Source organism: Suricata suricatta, chromosome 9 (assembly GCF_006229205.1).
Source record: "Suricata suricatta isolate VVHF042 chromosome 9, meerkat_22Aug2017_6uvM2_HiC, whole genome shotgun sequence".
Lineage (NCBI taxonomy): Eukaryota > Metazoa > Chordata > Mammalia > Carnivora > Herpestidae > Suricata > Suricata suricatta.
Genome location: NC_043708.1, coordinates 1,559,459 through 1,579,321, shown reverse-complemented (window position 1 = coordinate 1,579,321; position 19,863 = coordinate 1,559,459). Strand labels below are relative to the sequence as shown.

Here is a 19,863-nt window from a genome sequence, read left to right as displayed (position 1 = left end):
ACCAGGTCGCCCACCCCTGCCGTCCCTTTGCTGGGAGACCCTGCGCAGCCCGCCTATCCGATCCGGCTCCCGCCCAAGATCTCGCAGCCGAAACCTCAGGCCCTTGGACATTCTGGAGTTCTCCCCCGAGCTTCCTCCGGGCGGGAAACTGAGGCAGGAGAACCACTGGGCACCTGAAGACGCTCGGGCTGATCTGCAGCCCTGCTCCTACTCTCCCTGGTCCCGCCAGTCCCCGAGGTCGCGATGAAGGTCCAGACGTGACCGGCCCAGGTTCCCGCTGCAGGTACTAACCCCTCCGCCCACCCCACCCCGGCACCATCCAGCTGGCCCGGAGCCGCTGACCTTCCTCAAGGTGCCCGCAGGAATCTCCCGGGCGATCTTGGTGCAGAGCTAAGGCACGCGGGAGGCGCACTCTGGCTGCGGCCCAGTGGGGTGGCACCCTCGGTGCCTTGACCTTGGGCAAGTTCCCCGGCGCCGGAGACCCCTAGGCCCAGCCCTTCCCGGTAGATGAGAGAACTTGTGTGGCCCTGGGAGGCTGCTGGGGAGTGCAAGTCTCAGAGCCTCCAGACCCCAGCCCTGGGCCTTTTCCACAGGGGACATCTCACCGCCCCACCCCCAAAGGTAGTCCCCAGAGACTCTCAACGAAGATGGGAGGAAACACAAACAATAAGCATATGTGAGATTTAAAAAGCGACTCAATAAAAATCAGAATCGTGCCCCCAAAACACCCAGATGGCAAAAATGTGAAAGACTGACACCAACCAGTGTTGGCCATGGGTTGGAATGTGAAGAGACAGACGTTCACACACTGCCTGCATCTGTGAGCTGCTACATCCTTTCTGAAAAGTAATTTGGCAGTATCTACTAAAATTTAAAAATATTTGTACTCTATGACCCAGCAATCCCACTTCTAGGAATCCAGCCTTTGGAAAGGACGGCCTCATCTCTCTGCAGATAGATCTGCAGTGGGGGAAACAAACACTCAAATGAACTCAATGCCCATCACCTGGGGAGTGGCCAGAGGTAGGAAGGCACATCCCCAGCGTGGAGTATTACACAGCTAATGAGTTAGAACCCTAGTCACTGAGCCACCAGCAAGGACTCGGCAGCCTCCCCCGCGGCCCCTGCACCTCTTGAAGATCCCACGAGAGCCTTCCACCGGCCATTTTCATGGAAGAAAATAGATCCTGTCCCATGTCCGCTATGCAGAACCTCCACTCTTCTGAACCCTTTCCTGATGCGAGTTGAGTGATGACCTTCCTGCTGACACTTTGGATCTTATCCATATACGAATCCAACCGAGAAATGGCAGGAAGGCCCTTACTACTATCCAAGGGGTCACTGATGAGTACAATAAAAACAAACCAATAAGGTGTCTAAGAAGAGCTTTGCTTGCAATGGTGATGGACCTGAGCACCCAGAATGTGGAGAAGTAATTCGGCGGCAGGGTGACCAGAACAAGAACATACCCCAGTCCCTCGCAGAGACGAGCCACGAAGGAGGATGAACTGAAGTCGCACGGTTGGTTTTCTTTTTTTTTATTATCTCCATTTTTTTTTTTTAAAGTAATTTCTTCCCCCATCTTGAGGTTTGAACTCACGGTCGGATCCGGAGATCAAGAGCCGCCTGCTCCACCGACTGAGCCAGCCAGGCGCCCCAGTTTCGTGGGTTTTAAGTGCTTTTGACTCACAGAAGCTTAAGTGAGGATTTCCTTGCAATGAGTAGAATTTCCCTCCTGTCCCTTGCCACAAGTTAAAAAACCCCACAGCTTGTATAATGTAACCATTTGGGGTCTGCTTTTAACTTGAGTAGTGCAATTCCTTCATGCGATAAAATGAAAAGGGAAAAACAAAGGTAATTGGAGCTTGTGTGTTAATGGATGCCGTGCATCGTTTTGTGAATAAAGCAAGAAAGCAGGGGAAAACCCTATCACTCTGTGTGCGCTTAACAAAAGCCCTCCAGGACCACACAGTGAGCTCTGGGGACAGCAAGGTGAACATCACGCTGCTGCTGGAAGATTGGCCACGAGTGACCAGCCACGTGAAGGAAATCACGTCTGGGATGGGGGGGTGATGGGAGCTCCTGGGGGTGGGGGCAGGGCAGAGGCGGAGCAAGGAATCGCAGGGGATTTGGTCCCTCTGAGGAATGGGCACTGGAGCAAAGAGGCAAAGGATGAGCAAGTCCCTTCACCTCCACCTGTACGTGCACCAAGGGTGTGGAACGTCGCTAAGCTGTCCCTGCGGTTACCACACACGGGACTTCTGTCTCTTCTCTCGCTCACCTTGGCGTGCTCTGACCTGTTCCCAGTCAGCATTTTCTTAGACACATAAAACAAAACAAGGTAAAAAGGCAAATGGGCCCGGCTGCCCAGACAGCAAGTGGCCCTGAAGCCCGGAATTCCTGCACCCTGTGCCCCCGAAGCCCCTTCCGCCAATTTCAGAAATAATCTGCAGTTGCCTCTTCCACCTCTCCCCACCCCCCAAAAGCCTGATGGGCTCAAGTTTCTGTTTCTGTTTCTGGAAACCTGAGGGCAGGCTTGGCTTTCAGACGGGGTGAGGGGCACTGAGGGCCTCCTCTTTGTCTTCAGCCTCTGCAGCTTCTCAAAAGACACCCCCCCCACTCCACCCTCAGGCCACCAAGGGCTGGACCTGCTGGGTGGGAGGAGAGAAGGGTGCTGCTCCCCTCTCCCTCCAAAAGCAAGGCCCAAACTGGAGAGGTGAGGTCCAGAGGTTTGGGGCCGCCCTGCTCAAGGTCAGGCCCTGGTGATACTCCTGCTCGCAGCTCCAGAAATCCGCAGCCTCTGAGATGGGTGTTTTATCCATTTTGCAGATAAGCAAAGGAGGATCAGAAGGTGGGTGACAGAAGAGACAGGTCAGAGGTCTGGCAACCCCTCTGCCTGGCCCTGGGCTAACTTAAAACCTGACGCCCATCTCAGGGACCCCCCGGGGCAGGCCAAGCCCAGGCTGTACTAGACTGACAGCATGGGTGGTCAACAGCTGTGCTCGGGGAAAGGGAGGGGAGGCCTCAGGGCCGTTAGACCCAGACGTCAGGGGATGGCCCCATCCGAGGGGCTGCCTGGGAGTCTGTGTGGTCCCAGAGCAGAGGAGCAAGGGGTGGGGAGGCCTGGAGGGTGCCAGCCTCACCTCACCAAGAATAACATTGCCCCAGTGACCTGGCCATTGTCTGTGGACCCTCCATTTCCCCCAGGGCCCAAGGAGCCGGTTTGGCAGCGTCTGGGCAAGAAGGTGGGTGACATCACCCAAAGAATTTATGGTCCAGGTTCCTCAGAAATCACACCAGGCTGCACATTAACTAGCTGGCCCTAGAGGGGGAGGGGAGCTTCAGTGGAGTCCCCAGCTTTTCATCCAGGAACTCAGCCTGCCAAGTGGGAAGGACTTGCAGGGGACCTGAGATCATTCTCAGAGTCCGTGCTTAAAAGGCAGTCAGGGTTGGCATTGCTTCCTCCTGGTGCCCTGTCCCCAAAGAACTCAGAGGAGAAGTTGGAGGCGAGGGGTGGGGGCTGCTCTGGGGTCACAGAGCACTCTGGGGTCGGAGCCTGGGCTAGTCAGAGAGAGGGGGCCCCAGGGCCCCTGAACCAAGTGCAGCCTTGCTCCAGTGGGCATCTTCAGCCTCTGCCTTCGCGACAGAGGGCCTGTGGCCCTTCTCTCCAGGATCTTTTTCCTGCCTGTTCCCACCGTTCCTCATTCTTCAAATCTGCCACTGGTTCTCTGAACTCAGGTTTACTGGCCCGAAATTTATTTTTTTTATTATTATTATTATTTTTTTTGAGAGACAGAGACAGCGCGAGCAGGGGAGGGTCAGAGAGAGAGGGAGATACAGAATGTGAAGCAGGCTCCAGGCTCCAGGCTCCGAGCTAGCTGTCAGCACAGAGCCCAACGCGGGGCTCGAATCCACGAACCTGAGCCGAAGCCGGACGCTTACCTGACTGAGCCACCCAGGCGCCCCAGGTTTACTGGCTCTAAATCCCAATCCCACTTTGGCCCCATTGGCTGTGTGACCTCAGGCAACTACCTACCCTCTCTGAGTCTGAGTTTCCCCATCTATAAAGTGGTCCCCACCCTGATAGGATTGTGGAGAGAGTTTAACATGATGACACTTACCTGGGCTTCTGTAGAACCAGTTCTTGGTAGGGGAATCCCAATATACAAACTCTGCCCTGGGCAAGGTGCCCACCTGACCAGAGTAACCACCTGGAGCTTAGGGGAGGCAGTGGTTAAGGATGCATGCTGAGGGCTGGGGCAGCCTCAGATGGAGCAGATGGGCCACTCTGGGTAGGCTACCTGGAGGAGGGGGCACTGGAGAAGCTAGCCAGCCAGTCACAGACAGAGAGGCAAGTGGGAAGTTGGGACCACAGGAAACCACTGCCCAGTCACCAAGTCCTAATTTAGGCTCTTAGTAGGCGCCCAATCTCCAAGCTCCATATCGCAGCTGAGAGGCTGGGGAAGAGGAAGCCCCAGAAGTGGAAAGTTGAAATCTCCCAGTGGAGCAATTAGGGGGTGATTCAGGCAGATGCATCACCAAAAGAGTGAAGCAGAGGGACCCAGAACAGAGTTTGTCAAGCTGTAGATGGGTCCGGCTTGTCTCCACGTTGAGGGGAAGAGGCAGCAAGGCCATGATGAGCCACACTGGCAGCTGGTGGCCAGAGTGCTGGCTTACGAGGAACAATAACCCACAGAGAAGGGGTGGCCACCTGAGTCCCCTTACCTTCTTACCCCTGAGCGGTTCCCAGACCCAGGCCCAGCCAGGACAGAGGCGTGGTGGGGGAGCTCAGGCTAAGGCACCCGGTTTCCACTCTGGACTCTGAGGGGCCCATGGCAAGGGCCACAGGCACCCTGGCAGTCCTGGACCCAAAAAGGGGAGAATTTAGAGTGCCCCACAGGCCGGCTAGCGCTGCAGGAGCCTGGCCACTCCCATTTTGCCAGGCTGGGGTGTGGCCTAGGGTCATTACTGGTGGGCCTTGGTTTAGGGCCAAGGCCAAACCCGAGGTGGGCTGGAGGGTCCCTGTCAGGAAAGCCCAGCGTGCTGTAAGCTGAGTGCTGGAGGAAGGCATTCCTGTTGTCTCCGCCCCACCCCCACACTCTCTCTACCGAGGAACTGGCTCTGAATCAGTCCTGCTGAGACAGAACTGGGCTGCCGCTTCCCTTTTTTTGCTCCTGTGTTCCCGCTGCCCTTCCCCCCAGTGTGGCTGCTCAGACTGCTCACCTGGTCCTCAGCAACCCCAGTGTCAGCCCGGTTCATGCAGCTCTCATTGTGCCCTGGGTCCCTGAAGGGGGACCGCCCCGCCCGCCTCCCCGACGTGGAGAATGTACCCCTGCAGGGGACGAAAGGCTTGGCCTGACGGCACTTCTGCAGGCCCTTCGGGCCAGAGCCTTCTGGGATGACCCTGTGATCTGCAATTCCATTTTCTGGAATTCATCCTGGGGCCCGGTGTGAGGTGTTCCGAGTGGTTTGCTGGGACAACATGGCCAAGGCAACGTGTCCTCGTAGGGCGTGGGCGGCTAGCAAAGGGCCAGCCTTTCCAGGGACTCCGGGGCTGTCCAAAAGAGTGCGTTACGAGGCCCTGCCCCGGTCCCCGGTCCCCGCCCACCGCAGCCCGACCGAGGGGACGCGGAGCTTCCCGTTTGGCCTTGGCACAGCTTGCACAAACAGCGAAGTCGTAGCCGGCAGAAACCGCCCAGGAAGCGCGCTCCGCAGGCGGGAGGGGCTGCCCGCACATCCCGGCATTCCGCGCGCGAGGGGCGGGGCGCCGTGACGCCATCCACCGGCGCCGCGCCGGAGCCGGAAGTGCGGGGGTAGCGGTCGCGGAGCCACGTGCGGAGCGACCGGCAGCCGCAGCCCGCCGATCCTGGCGGGTGAGATTCGGTGCGCTCCCTTCCCCCCACCCCCCGCCCTGTGCCGGCGGGGCCTGCTGCGCCCCAACCTCTGCTGGGGGGCCCTTACCTCCCCTGCATCCCCCTTGCCGCCCGTCCGCCTGGAAGCCCGCTTTGAGGGAGATTGGGGTGAGGGTTGTCCCGCGGAATGAAGGCTGGCCTGGAGGTGATAGCACAGACCACTGACCGCTGCCCCGCTGGCGGCCGGTCCCTCCTCTCACACCTGGAGAATGGAAGCCGTGTCCCGGGGAAGGGTGATGAGAGAGTCTGGTGCTTAGTGGGAAATCGGGGACCCGTCCTTTGCCATTGCCCCGCTTCAGTTTCTCCATCTGTGATTTGGGCTGATGACTTCTAATTCATGATATAGACCAAGAAGGGCTTAACATGTCGGTCCAAGGTGGTCGCCCTGTTGGACAGATCTAGGGACTGAGCCGGTCACTCCACCCTCACCACTTGGGGTCAGGGCCTCACAGCCACCCACCACTCAGATCCCAGGTGCACTCTCTTGGCACCTTTGCATGCTCATGCCCACACACATTCTCCCAGGTCTCAGGCACCTGCCAGATAGCAACACCATGAGCTTCGTGGCGTATGAGGAGCTGATCAAAGAGGGTGACACGGCCATCCTGTCACTGGGCCATGGTGCAATGGTGGCAGTGCGTGTGCAGCGGGGGGCACAGACGCAGACCCGGCATGGAGTTCTGCGGCACTCAGTAGACCTCATCGGCCGCCCCTTCGGCTCCAAGGTGACCTGCGGCAGAGGCGGCTGGGTGTACGTGCTCCACCCCACGCCTGAGCTCTGGACACTGACCTTGCCGCACCGCACCCAGATCCTGTACTCCACCGACATTGCCCTGCTCACTATGATGCTGGAGCTCCGGCCTGGCTCTGTGGTCTGTGAATCTGGTGAGTTCTTCGGGCTGCCTCAAGCCTAATTCTGAAAGATTGAGTAGAAGTCAGACCCAGCATCCAGACAGCCTCCAGCCTACCCTGCCTGAAGACAGGCATGGTTGCTCAGCTTCTGTTTTACCAAGATGGTTTTGGGGGGCTGACTGCAGGGAGTGAGAGCAGAAGCAGGGGCACTAGTTAGGAGGCTGGTGCCATAATCTGAATGAGAGGTGACGGCACTGGAGCAGCGATTTCCCCCGGAGGAGCTGTGTTCAGTGAGAGCCCTGCCTCGCCAAGGCACGTACCACGTGGCTCTGGCCTCGGTGCTGACTGCCAGTCGCTACCCCAGTGCCGGCTGGAGGGCAGAGAGTGGCTGGCCCAGCAATCCCTCATCACCGAGCCCCAGGGCAGAGAGTTTTTCCTTCCTGGAGGGAGGCCAGCGGTGCTCTGAGGCGCTCATTGTAGGTGGGGAGTCTGTCTCCATCTCATTCTCGGCCAGCACCACGGTCACCGAGCCCAGGGCCTGAGGTCGTTCCCGGCCCTCACACACACATACACACACACACACACACACACACACACACACACACACACACACACACACACACACACACACGTGCGGGGGCCACCTGGGGTAGAGATTGAAGCACACAGCCTGGCCAACAACAGCCCAGGCCCAACGCACCTAGATTTCCATCGTGTTCCTCAGGGAGCGCAGCTGGGCTCCCAGGTCCCAAAGAATTCCTAGCACCACCGCTTCCAAGTCTGAGGACTTGAGGCTTTCTTGTCCCTCTTGTGCCTCTTTCTCCACATGGACAGTTGGCCAGCCAGATACTCTGAAACGGGGAGAGTCAGGTGCAGAACCTGGACTGTGAGTCAGGGTTAGTGGGCACTAGGCGGAGGCCTGCTGCTCAGCCACAGGGGACGTGGGGGGCTGGTGGCAGATGGACACCAGCTCATCTTCTGCTGCTCTCTCGGCAGTGGGCATGCTTCTGGGCTCTGATAGGCCCCTGCCCTCCAGGAACTGCGGATACAGCCATGAACAAGACAGGCCAGGTCGCCCCTTCCCCGAGGGGACAGTAAGTCCAGTGGCACCGTTTCATCACTGTGAGGCTGGTAAAACACGGCTGTGTGTTTTGAGGGTGACTCCAAGGGGTCCCTCCACCTTGGTAGGTCCAGAGAGACCTCTGGCACAGGGACATTCAGTTGGAAATGAGGAGGAGGAGGTCACCCGAAGGGGGAGCCATGCAGAGGCCCTGAGCGAGGGCCCAGCAAGGAAACCAGCATGGCAGGAGCAGGAAATGAGGTCGGGAGGAAGCAGGATGCAGCTCGAAGGGCACTCAGGTCTGACTGTGCCCTCATGGAGAGCAGGAAGCAGGGTCTGAGCGTGCTGAAGAGAATCACCTGTCTGGTGGCAGTCACAGAGCCAGGAGGGAGGGCCCAGGCGGGGGGGGGGGGGGGGGGGGGGGGGGGGGGGGGCGGGAGCTACTGATGGGCCTGATGTGAGGTGAGAGGGGCATCCGGGGCGCCCCTGGGATGTCTGGCCGGGCTGTGGGTGTCTCCGGCAGGGCGGGATTCGGGCTTGGAGCGGATCCAGCCTTGTCCTTGTTAACACCGCAGGCCATCCGGGTATTGAGGGGAGGTGGTGTGTGTGTGCTGGACGCTGACCTGGAGCCTGGAGCGAAGGGACATGGTGCTGGGGAGCTTGCGTCGAGGCTGGCGCCCAAAACCGCGGGGCCGGGGAGGTCGAGGAGGAGATGTGGCCCCAGCTGGGCTCAGCCAGGCCGAGGGGCAGCGCTGCAGGGAGCTGGGGAGTGGCTGGTGCAGGTGGAAGAGAACCGACGGGCAGCGACGTGGAGGGAAGACTGGGCCCTGTGGCAAGTTGGCCGCTGTGTCCTGGGGCCGCAAGGCGGGGGTAGAGGTGCTCCGTGTGGGAGTCATCGGTGGGGAGCCTGAAGGTGGACAGACCTGAGCGGGCATGAGCTTGTGGGGTGTGGGGTGGGAACGGGGTTTGCTCCGGTGCTGGGATTGAGCACCGCCGCTCTGCCACCCGGACCCTCTGCAGACCCCGGAAATAAACCCCAGCCCCTCACGTCGCCAGCCAGCCCCAGTACAGACTCGGTGACGAAACCCTGGGCAGTTCGGAGTGGTGCCCACAAGTAACCAGGATCGTCTGACCCGTGGGCCCCGTGTGGGTCTTTCCAGAGTAGGGCTGGAGTTGTTTCTTACGTGTCCCCGGCAGTCCTGCCTGACATCCATCCCTACGCCAGGCACTGGCAGCGGCTCCGTGTCCCATGCCATCATCCGCACCATCGCGCCCACGGGCCACCTGCACACGGTGGAGTTCCACCAGCAGCGGGCAGAGAAGGCTCGGGAGGAGTTCCAGGAGCATCGCGTGGGCCGCTGGGTGACAGTGCGCAACCAGGACGTGTGCCGCAGCGGCTTCGGCGTGAGCCACGTGGCTGACGCTGTTTTCCTGGACATCCCGTCTCCTTGGGAGGCCGTGGGCCATGCCTGGGACGCCCTCAAGGTGGAAGGTATGTGGGGGATTCTGGTGTGGGCCTGGGGGCTGAGCTCCTGGGCCTGACCTTGGGTGTGGGTCATCTGAAGCCCAGGGAGGTCAGGAACCAACAGGCCACACAGCATGGCCAGGCCAGGGCCCCTTTTGACCCGAAGTCGGGGTGGGTTAGGCTGGCTGAAGACTGACGGGGAGGTTGGGAGGAATAGGAACTAGAGAGAACGGGGCTCCGGCCGAGCCTGGTTCCTTGGCCTTGTCCCCCACCCCCACCCCCAGAAGCGGGAGATGTCTGAGTTCCCTGGGGAATTCGGCAGCTCCACCTTAGAGAGAGGTGGCACTTACGTCACAGGGCACTCCAGAGGTCAGAGGTCAGCCTCTGACCCCAGCGCTTGCCCGAAGAGTCTCCCCTCCTCCCTCCCCCTCCCGCCCCCCCACCCAGCCACAAGCCAGCAAACTGGCCCCTTTTAGGGAAGATGCTGGATGTGGAGGCGGGAAGGAGGCGGGAAGGTTGGCTCTGAGCCAGGGAGGTGCTGGTGAGGCCCTGGGTTTTTTCCCTTTTCTGGAGAAGGAGCCAGCCCAGGCAGCCGGGACCCCTTCCCTCCTCCCTGCTGAGCAGAGCAGGATGGAGGCTGGGGCACGAGCCCAGATGCCCCCGGCCGAAGGGCTGCCCCTCTGAAAGGCAGCTGCCAAGGTGCGCCTCAAACAGCGGGGCAGTGGCAGTGGTCCCAGTGGGTCCCCTGCCATGTCCCTGGTCTCTTCCAAGGTGGCCTGGGGCTCGGGAGGGGCTGAACCAGCTTCCCGCCCTCCTCCCCTTCGAGCTTTGCCCCCAGACGACGCAGTCTCAGGGCGGCCAGAGCCAGCTGCCCAGCCTTGGTCAGGTCCACGTGGTCATACCCCCGGGCTTTCCTCCTGTCGCTGGGGCTCCTTCCTGGTGGCCAGCCGGGGTAGCTGTACCGTCTGAGGAACCCACCCCCTGTGCCCCTCCAAGCCCTTCCCTTGGGCTCTTTCTGTGTCTGCTTGCTTTTGTTCCGGAGGGCCCTGGCTTACTCATGGGCCTTGCATTTTTCAGTGGCTTGTCTGCCTGATCTGTGAGCCTGACCCCGGCGGCCTGGAGTCCCCAGGCTCCCTGGGACTCAGGCTGGCTGGAAGGCTCTGGCCCTCATCCAGTGGGTCCTGTCTCCCCAGCAGTATGCTTAGGGGCCAGGTCCCTTCTTGGGGATGACACTGCACCTTCTAGGTTGGCATCAGACTGCTGGTTGCCTTCTCTAAACCCACACCTTCTGGAAGACCCATCTGGTGGTCCCTGGGTGTGTCCCTAGGTGTCACAAGGTGACCAGGCCTCAGGGGTATTTGAGGACTTGCCACATCCTTCCCCCCGAGCCTTGGATTCCCCACACCCTCCTCACTAGGACAGGGACACAGGCTGGACACAGGCCGGGCCAAGGGACACTGCAGGTGGGCCCTGGTGGGAGGTGGCAGGAAGGGGCTGTCAGCTCCCGCCTGCACCCTGTCATCCTTGGCCGTCAGGCTCTGCTCAGAGTAGGCGCCTCCTGTTCCCCAGAGCGGGTGACAGCCTCTAATTTCCTGTGACAGCAGCAGCCCCCGCCCTCCAGCGAGCCCCTTCCCCCACTGCCACCATGCTGCCTGGCGAGCGCTGTTCTGGGTGCAGCACTCCAGCGGCCATGCCCAGGCTCGGCCCCAACCCTTGGGTTCCCTCTAGAAGGCCCACCACAGGCCACATGAAATAAGGGGGGCAGGCTTGGTCTATGCGGCCCCTTCCACATGGCTCCCGGAGAGCCCCTGCCTCGCCTGCCTCTGCCCCTCCTCCACCCCACTGCCCAGCTCTGCGTGGCCGAGGGCTTGGTCAGCCTCGGACCCCGGGATGGTGGCCGGGCACCCACACGCCCGGCCCGCGGTCCCCAGCTCTTGGGGACCCATGGCCTCCTGCTCCCTGACTGCACATCTGGCTCCCACAGGTGGGCGCTTCTGTTCCTTCTCACCGTGCATCGAGCAAGTGCAGCGCACCTGCCAGGCGCTGGCGGCCCGCGGCTTCTCAGAGCTGAGCACCCTGGAGGTGCTGCCGCAGGTGTTCACGGTCCGCACTGTCAGCCTGCCAGCACCCGACCTGGGGGCCGGCCCAGGCCCCGACGCTGGCCCCTTCCGCAGTGGCACGCCCATGAAGGAGGCCGTGGGCCACACCGGCTACCTGACCTTTGCCACCAAGACCCCGGGCTAGCGGACCTCCCCGGAGCCAGGGTGGTGCGGCGCGGCTCAGCCAGAGGCCTGTGCTCACAGGGGGCGGGGCAGGGCCAGCCGTGGTGGGGGCGCAGGGGGCCGGGCCTCTGGGGAGGAAGGCCCCTGGCTGGGTCGCCGCCAGGCTCCGCTTCCCCGTGCTGCTGCTGCTCCTGTTTCCGAAGAAAATCTCCACCATCGCAAGGCCTTCTGGGTGTTAAGGCCAAGGGGCGACCCCTTCCCAGGCAGCCCCAAGCTGAGGGGGTAGTGGGGGAGCAGGGACCTGTTGCTCCTCCCGGTGTGCGGCCTGGCCCAGCCTGTTAGGCACTATGCAGGCCAAGTAGCAGTGCCCTGTGTCCCTTCCTGTTGGAAGGGGTGGGCAAGGGCAGTCCTGCCCCCCTGCCTTGATCCTCCCACAGCTGGGAAGGACCCCGTCCAGCCAGAGCCCCTGGTGGGTCAAGAAGTGAGGTCACAGCGTCACTTAGCTGGGAGCCTGTGGTGGACAGAGAAATGCTTCTGGTGATCCCGCCAGGCCCTCTCAGCTGTCTGAACCCCAGCTGTCCGGCCCTGGAGCTACTCGGGTGCCCGGCCCCCTGGGGAGAGCCCTGGGATCCTGGGGGCGCATCCAGGGCGGGCCTGCCACTGCTGGTGAAGGACCTGAGCCTCTGCCCTCGGCCTCCGCTGTCATCAGGAACCTCAGTTTCCCCACTTTGGACCAGGGTGCTGTGCTGGCAGGGGGCAGGGTGCCGGCTCCTGACCCCACCTGGCGGAGAAATAAACACCATTGCCCCTGCCGTGCAGCGGTCTGTGTGGTGCCGCTCGAGCCTGACCCTTGTGCCCGACACCAGCCTCCAGGCTGGACCTCCCCACACACAGCGCTGGGTCTGCCCCTTCCGCTCCCTGTCGCAGGACGGGCGTCTGCACAGGGGCTCTGGACTTCAGGACAACGGCCAGGGACATGATGGACAAAGGGGCAAGTGTGTGGCCCCCCCACTCAGCTGCAGAAAGGGCCACTTGTCCTAGTGGGGGAGGGAGAGAGGGTCTTCCTGCGTGTGTGTCTGTGTGTGTGTGTCCGTCTGTCCATCTGTCCCAGAGCACTGGACCCTCCCTTCTCAGCCCAGCCTACCCTTGCATTCATGGCATGGGCTGTTTCTTACGCTTCCTGAAGGGTCTAGAGCTCAAGAAAGACCCCCCAGGCCTGTGAGTCCGTGGGAAGGTGCCAGGGGAGGTGAACCTGCTGGGGGGCTGGTCTCTGGGGGAAGCATGACCGGGCAGGGCTCCCTCTCCCTCCCGACCTCCTAGCAGGGCCCTCGGGGGCCCTGGGACCACTATCCCAGTGTTCTGCCTCCCGGAACCTGGCCTGTCTGAGCAGTGCCTTCCTCTGGCCTTCGAGAGAGTTCTGTGGGATGTCTGGCACAGGGCATGGCCCGTCTGGGCGCACTCCACTTCCAGATTGGGCTGGGGTTGGTGGTCCAGACCATGGCCTGGTTTGTTGTTGGGCCTGGGGCTGCCGGAGGGTCGGGGTCAGGAGACCTGCACCTCTCCCGAAGGTGTGCCTGGCACAGGGCAGCTCTCGAGTCTGGTGGCCCTCCGGCCTCTCATCTGTGCAGCCAGGCCCCACAAGAGCCCCTGTGGCCCCACTGGGCCTCCAGGCACCAACCTTGCCCCAGGTAGCTCTCCAGGCCCAAATGAGCCTCATCCTGGAGGCCTGTGCAACCCTGAGCCCCTGGCAGACTAGGCCCCACCCAGACGTGTCTCAGGTGCCGCCCACCCCCGGCCTCAGGCAGCAGCTTCCTGCTGAATGTTCTCTGCCCGTCTCCCAGCCTGGAGTCCCCTCTAGGCAAAGGAGCCAAAGGCAAGTGGTGCCCCATGTCCAGAGGCAGGGCCAGGGCCCTTGGTGAGTGGTCAGCAGGTTGGGGACAGTCACCTCTGCATCATGGGGCTGGTCATGGGGCAAGGATTCATGGGGACATTCCCACCCAGACACTCACTCTGACCCTCAGTTTTTCCTGGAAATTGCTGTACCTGCCCTGCTCCCACCCAGGGCACTGTCACGGGTCTTGCCGCCCCCCCCCCCTCGCCCGCCTTGTGCATCCGAGTCCCCAAACACCTAGAGACCCCTGCACACCTGCCCCGAGGGTCACAGTCCAGGATCCTGGTCTTCCCCCAGGAAGCCCCCTGGGCCTTGCTGTCCTCAGCCCTGGTGTGTGCTGCTCTCGCTTGTGTGAGAGGGGCTCGGCCCCTCCACCATAGGCCCTGGAGGTGTGGGCTGGGGGTCCAGGGCGGATTTTGGATGGGCAATGGGTGGCATAATGGATGCCAGGCTGCTGCGGGCCACACCTGTCCTCCTCACCCCTGCTGTGCAGATCTGCACACCCCCACCCCAGCCTTGTCTGCCTCCATTGCCTGTCTGTCCTAGAGACCAGGCAAACCCAACCCTCCCCTCTCCAACCTGTTGCTGAAGGGCAAGCAGACGGGCTGCGTGGGGACCCCAAGCCCGGGGAGATGAGGCTGTTCCTACCCCACCTTAGCTCGCTGCACAGGTGGAGAAACTGAGGTCCAGGCCTCTGGTTTCTGCCTGCCAACCAGGGCCTCCTAGACTCTCCTGCCCTGTGCCCTGTGCGGTTCCCTTGGTCGTAACCACAGAGGCCAGTGCGGAGAGAGATTTCCCCTGGAATCCTGGGAGGCTTCTCGGAAGGAGTGACCACTGCACAAGGTCGGGAAGGGCTGGTAGAAAGGAGGAGGGTGAGAGTATACAGGCCTCAGACCGGAAACCTTTGGATGGCCCCAGGGGGGCAGAGGCACCTGTGGGCAGCTCCCTGAGTTGTAGAGGGCAGGGTCCCCGCCTCCTCTGAGACTGGTAGCCGCCAGCCCTGTTGGCAAAGCTGCCGTGAGCACAGGCTGGCCGCCCAGTGCAGCACCCCGCTCTGCATAGAGGCTGTTGGGCTCACAGACCAGCCTGGGGGGTGTCCTTGGTTCCTGGTGAGGCCTCCGGTAAGAGGGTCCCCAGGGGCCACCCTGCTGGGGGTCTTGGGCCCCCCCCCCAATGCCCCAGGAGGCTGATGGTACCCATTCCTCAGAGCTCTGCCCTCTTGGCCGCCAGCCTCACAGGCCACTTTGGCCAAGCCCCTGCTGTGTGTCACACCCTTCTGGCGCCAGGCACCCAGACATTCCAGGTGGCTGAACCCCAGGGGCTCCTGGGAGCCAAGCACAGGCGGTGCAGGTGAGAGCCACGCAGCGGAAGCAAAGCAAGGGAAGGGGTTTAAACCCTGGCCAGGGTGGGGGTGGGGCCTACAGGAAGGCCTCGCCAGGGGGTGGCCCCTGCAGTTGCAGAGGCCAGAAATTTGGACTTGATTCTTGGGGAGGGTTAGACTCCACTGTGCCTTAACGCTGGGAGGCTCCGGTGCCCAGTGTACGGGACCGGTGACCAGTCCCTTCCCTTCTGGCAGAGAGAAGGACGCACAGTCCCTGCCTGGAGGTGGGGGTGGGGAGGAGCTGCCATGAGATTAAAATACGGAGTTGGCGTTTGCCCAGTCAGTGCTCATACAACTTTTTGGATTTTTTTAAGTTAGAGGTTTTTTTCGGTTTGTTTACTTGTTTAATAATCTCTACACCCATCGTGGGGCTCAACCTCCTGACCCCAAGATCAAGAGTCACACGCTCTTCCGGCTGAGCGTGCCAGAGTGCCAGAGCATCTGTGACTGTCATCACTGGTGGGGGCCCCTGCTGCCACTGCCTCCAGGAAGCCGTCACTCTGTCCAGTGCCAGGATCTTGGGGCCACTTCTAGGTCCATCTGGGAACGTCCTCTGGTCTTTGAGGTCCTTGAAGAGCTTTTTGCTTCAGGGTCACTTGACTAGCATCTCCGGATAACGAGGGGGAAGATCTGACGCTGAGACTTCTCTGGAAAACGCAGCTCGTCCTCCCTGTGCTCCCTGTTGTGTAATAAAAACAGACCTGCAGGGACATCAGGCCGGGGGCGGAGGGCACACTGGGCGACCTCCTTGGCTTTTGAAGTACGTGCGCGGGTCAGTCCCCTGTCACCCAGACTGCTGCGTAGCAATCGCCCCTGAGGCTGCCACGGCAGGCCCCTCCCCTCGGATCCGCGGCTGCTCTGGGCCCGACCTCGGCCAGGCCTGTTCACGTGTGGAGCCAGCTGAGGTACCCTCAGCCCGCACGGCCCTCTCCCTCCCCGCCGGCTCGGGCGGGCACAGGCCTGTCCTCGGTGGGGGTGGACAGGGGGCCCTGCGGTTTGGGTGGAGGGGCCGCAGGGCCCGGGCAGGGCAGGGCGTGGGACTGAGGGCCCCGCCCCCCCCAGGGCGTCTCAAGGTCAGGCTGCCTCGGGAGCAGCGGCGGTGGCGGGAGGGAATAGCTTGGCTCCCACCAGGCTGAGAATAGCTCAGAATTGGGTCATGCTCACCGAGAGCTCTGGTCGCAGCCTCCAGCCTTTGACAGTAATCAGCTTTCTCCCTGACATCTGTCTTCAAAGGGGGTCGGCCGGGTGCGGGCACATTTTTAGAAGAAGCAGAGGGGCCGGGCGGGGAGGAGAGTCTGTTAACAGGGTTGGCCCTGCATCCCCTCCCTCTCCCTGCACTCACCCCGCCCAGGGAGCCCACCTTCCGCACCTCCGGTTCCCACCTCGCAGCCCCACCAGCTGTGCCCTCCTGCGTGCTCTCTGGCCGACCTTGAGACGTGGCCCCTGGCCTCCTGACTCCCCTGGGGCCCTCCTTCCTTCTATGGAAGATAAAGGCGGTGGTGGGGAGGGTCCCGGGGACTCACGTCTCTCCAAGCTCTCAGACCCTGGTGGCCCTCTCCTCAGCAGCCTCTTCCCCCTTCCCCCACTTGAGCCCAACATGACACGCAGCCCTTTCACCCCTAATGCGCCCCAAGGCCTCCCCACGTGCCCACATATCCTCCATGTGCCAGCCACCAAGCCCTTGGTACAGGGGGACCCTCTGGTCTCAGCTCTCAAGTCCCTCCCCAGCCTGTCCCCACAGCCGAGTGTGGTCCTAATCAGGCATCCCAGTGGGAGACAGAGATCTCTGTCCCAGGACAGGAGGTGGACAGGATTGTCTGAACTCCAGTAGGCATTTAGGGAGATGCTTGAGTGGTCTTTACTTTGACGTGACCCAGAGGTCAGCACCCCGTCCTGACTTCCTGTCTCTGTAGCAAAATCAGGATGTATCTGCCCCAGAATGAGGTCAGCCAAGCGCCCCCCCCCTCCCAGAAGACAGCAGTGACCTTCCCCGCCAGGCCCCGGTCCTCCCTGCTGGCCAGGCGGTCTTTACAAAGCACAAGGCAGAACATTCCTAAGCTGGCGCCGCAGGTGTGTCTGCGAAAACCTCCCCCCGCCCCCGCCTGAGGAATTCGGAAGCTGGGGGTGCGGGGCTCCGCAAGGCCGCAGCCTCAGGGGCAGGCGTCTCTCCAACTGTCTCTTCCTTCTTTTACTTCCTCAAACAAGGGAACCAGCACATCTCGATGACCTCGGCAGCGCGGCCAAGTCCGTGGAGGCCCCGGCACATAGACCTCCCTCTTCCAGGCCTCGCTGCTGTCAGAGCCTAACTCTGCCTCCGGCTGCTCCGAGCGCAGGTCCTCTCGAGGCTCCGGCTCGCAGGCGCCCTGGGCTCCCCGAGAGGCCCACGCGGACCCCTTCATCCTGACCTGGACGAACCAAAGGCTTTATTTTACAAAATGAGACATTTGGGACATGTGGAGCCTGACTGCAGACATTGCGGGTGGTCCTGGGAGGTGGCGGGGTGGCCGGAGCCTGCCTCGGGGCACCCTGCGTGGAAGGGGTGGAGGCCGAGGGGGAAGCCCCATCAGACAGAGCACAGGCGGGGGAGGGGCAGGGAGACAATCTGAAGCCACTCCAGGCTCTGAGCTGTCGGCCGGACCGTGAGATCACGACCTGAGCCAAAGTCAGATGCTAACTGACAGTTACCCAGGGACCCGCCCCTTTCTGTTTTTTAAGTTTATTTGTTTGGGGGCGGGGATCCCAAGCAGGCTCCGTGCTTTCAGCCCTGAGCCCGATGTGGGGCTCCCTCTCCCCAACCCTGGGATCATGACTTGAGCCAAAGAGTCGGAAGCTCAACTGACTCAAACACCCAAGTGCCCCAACATTTTCCGTAATACGTTTTTTAAAAGGAAAAAAGTGCCCCAGGCCATTTTCACCATTTCTTTGCGCTAGACTCCGCAGCAGGAAGAAGTCCCCTCGGCCTCCCCTCCCAGGGCCACCAGGCTCCTCTTACATCAGGGCCCTGGTGTTCCTCTGGGGTTTCCCAGCATTGGGGCTGGGGCCGTGGGTCACACGTGGTGACCGTCCCTGGCAGGGTGACCATGAGCCATCCACTCTGCTCCTCGCAGCGTGGATCCCAGGGCCACAGACCCAGGAGTGCGTTTGCTGTGGTGGGAGGGTGGCCCCTTACTTCTGGCCCCGAGAAGGCTCTGTCCCACAGTCCCCCAACTCCAGACGACCACCCTGGTTCCTCAGCCCTGCCCCTGCCCCACTGCTGCCAACAGGCCTGACCTTGTCCCCAGAAAGCCGCGTAGAAACCCATTTTACTCAAGTGTGATTGAGGGGTCCGCGTAGGCCTCTCGGGGAGCCCAGGGCGCCTGCGAGCCGGAGCCTCGAGAGGACCTGCGCTCGGAGCAGCCGGAGGCAGAGTTAGGCTCTGTGATGGATGATGCCCATTCACTGTCCCCATCTAGGAACCCTGTGTGACCCCAGCCCCTCTCCCGCCGGCTCCCCGCCCGGCCCCAGGCAGCAGCCGCTCCTGGCCTCTGTCATCCAGTTTCCCAGTAAGAGGCTCTCAGTGGGACGGAACCGAGAACGAGGTGAGGCGTGAACGAGGCTTCAGAGGCACCGCAGGGCAGGGCGGTGGCGCCCAGCTGCCCCGGGTGCGAGGAGCATGGCCGCCCGAGGGCTCTGCGCTGCTGGATGCACAGAAGAGGCCGGTGGAGACTCGGGCTGCCGAGGAATGCGGGCTGCGGGGCGGGGGCGGCAGGGGTGACCGGGGTGTGTTGCTAAGCTACGGGTACAATGGACATTCCGGGCACTAGGCAACCAGGCGGGAGCCGGAGGGTAGGCATTGGAGGCCCAGGCCACCCCATCCCCCAGCTCTCTGGCCCCCCTCCCCCCAGGGCTCGAAGGTGCAGTGGCTGCCTGGGCCCTTGGGGTAAAGGCCCTGCCCTGCGCCGGCCCCAGGCGCCCTCTGTGACCCAGGCCCACTGGCTCAGTTCCCGAAACTTGGGTTGAGCTGCCCGCCACCCCTCCTTGGCCTCTGCCTCCCTGAGTCCTGCTTCCTGGCTGGTCCCCCACGGTCCCGAGGCAGTGATTTCAGGGGGCCTGGGCAGATCTTCAGGGTTTCCTGGGAGCCTGGTCCTCTGCTGTCCGCTCTCGGCCCCCAGCCCTCGGGCGTGGCACCCCCACCGCGAGCCCAGCTTGGCCAGGGCTGGCTCTGCCTGCAGCCACTTCTGGCAGCCCCTGGGGGCCTCCCCGCCTCCAGCCTGGCCTCTGTTTGTCTGGGACCAGACGGGGGCTTTTGTGTTGCCCTTCAGGCTCCACTTCCTCCCGACGCGGAGAGACTGCTAAGGAGCTCTGGGCCCAAGTGCCACCAGCTGGTCCTGGGGGATGGGGAGGGGACGGGCTCAGCAGACAGGGGACGGAAGTTCACGTGGCTGCCTCCCCTCCACGGCTCTCACTGAGTTCCGAGGTCAGGCCCCCAGGCCTTTGCCCACAAAACTCCCCCATCCAGTGCCTTCTGCCCCGTGGGCCCCCTTCCCCAGGGCGCTCCCCTCTCCCCCCCTCCCCCCTCCTTCTCAGCCTGGAGAGCCTGACCCCCCCAGACCCCCCCCCGCCCCCGCCCCCTGGGTGTGTGCACACAGCAGATACACACGCACCGGCCAGGCATCACGGGATCCAGGGAGAAGCTGGGTTGGGTGGCTGAGTGCAAGAAGCATCGCCCTGAGCTTCTCCCCGTGACCATGCACCCCCAGGCCAGGGGACCGGCTGCCTGCCCCCTCCAGGCTGCCTCCTAACACCGCGGACTCCCTCTCACCTTCCCACACCCCTTCCCTGTAGGGAGCTTGCCTGCCTTGGGGACATCTAGACACAGGCCCCCATGCTGAGCCGAGCCCCCTACAGCTGCCCTGGGCCCAGCAGGGCATTTGGCGGGAGTGGGGGGCGGGGTGCTGTCGGGAGCAAAGCAGGGAAGGGGCCTGCTCCTGCCCCGCCCCTCTCAGTCTACTCTCCGAGGAGGAAGCCCAGGCCTGGCCTGTGCTGATCGGGGGGCGGGGGGGGGGGGGGGGGGGGGGGGGGGGGGGGGGGGGGGGGGGGG

The 19,863-nt window shown here is 62.4% G+C and overlaps 2 protein-coding genes and 1 pseudogene across 19 annotated transcripts; 2 read left to right on the top strand and 1 right to left on the bottom strand.

The window, feature by feature from the left end:
* Window positions 1-12: 12 nt before the first annotated feature.
* LOC115301575 lies at window positions 13-1,853 on the top strand (annotated as a pseudogene).
* A 3,918-nt stretch (window positions 1,854-5,771) lies between these two features.
* On the top strand, window positions 5,772-12,323 carry TRMT61A (tRNA methyltransferase 61A). Of its 4 annotated transcripts, none has more exons than XM_029952136.1 (4): window positions 5,772-5,873; window positions 6,438-6,797; window positions 9,050-9,316; window positions 11,274-12,323. In XM_029952136.1, exons 2-4 carry the CDS (start codon window positions 6,467-6,469, stop codon window positions 11,531-11,533), a joined length of 858 nt encoding a protein of 285 aa, XP_029807996.1. In that variant the 5' UTR covers window positions 5,772-5,873; window positions 6,438-6,466; the 3' UTR covers window positions 11,534-12,323. The 4 variants fall into 4 exon arrangements, with proteins under 4 accessions (XP_029807996.1, XP_029807995.1, XP_029807997.1 ...); XM_029952135.1 differs by having other exon boundaries at window positions 5,780-5,883; XM_029952137.1 differs by lacking the exon at window positions 5,772-5,873 and having other exon boundaries at window positions 5,890-6,637; window positions 6,722-6,797.
* Window positions 12,324-15,117: 2,794 nt separating this feature from the next.
* Window positions 15,118-19,488, bottom strand: LOC115301440. Of its 15 annotated transcripts, none has more exons than XM_029951324.1 (5): window positions 19,427-19,488; window positions 16,976-17,188; window positions 16,144-16,261; window positions 15,948-16,004; window positions 15,118-15,484 (listed from the first exon to the last, which is right to left on the bottom strand). In XM_029951324.1, the coding sequence occupies exons 1-5, from the start codon at window positions 19,484-19,486 to the stop codon at window positions 15,384-15,386; spliced, it is 549 nt and encodes a 182-aa protein (XP_029807184.1). In that variant the 5' UTR covers window positions 19,487-19,488; the 3' UTR covers window positions 15,118-15,383. The 15 variants fall into 15 exon arrangements, with proteins under 15 accessions (XP_029807184.1, XP_029807179.1, XP_029807185.1 ...); XM_029951319.1 differs by having other exon boundaries at window positions 15,118-15,462; XM_029951325.1 differs by having other exon boundaries at window positions 16,153-16,261.
* Between the last annotated feature and the right edge of the window lie 375 nt (window positions 19,489-19,863).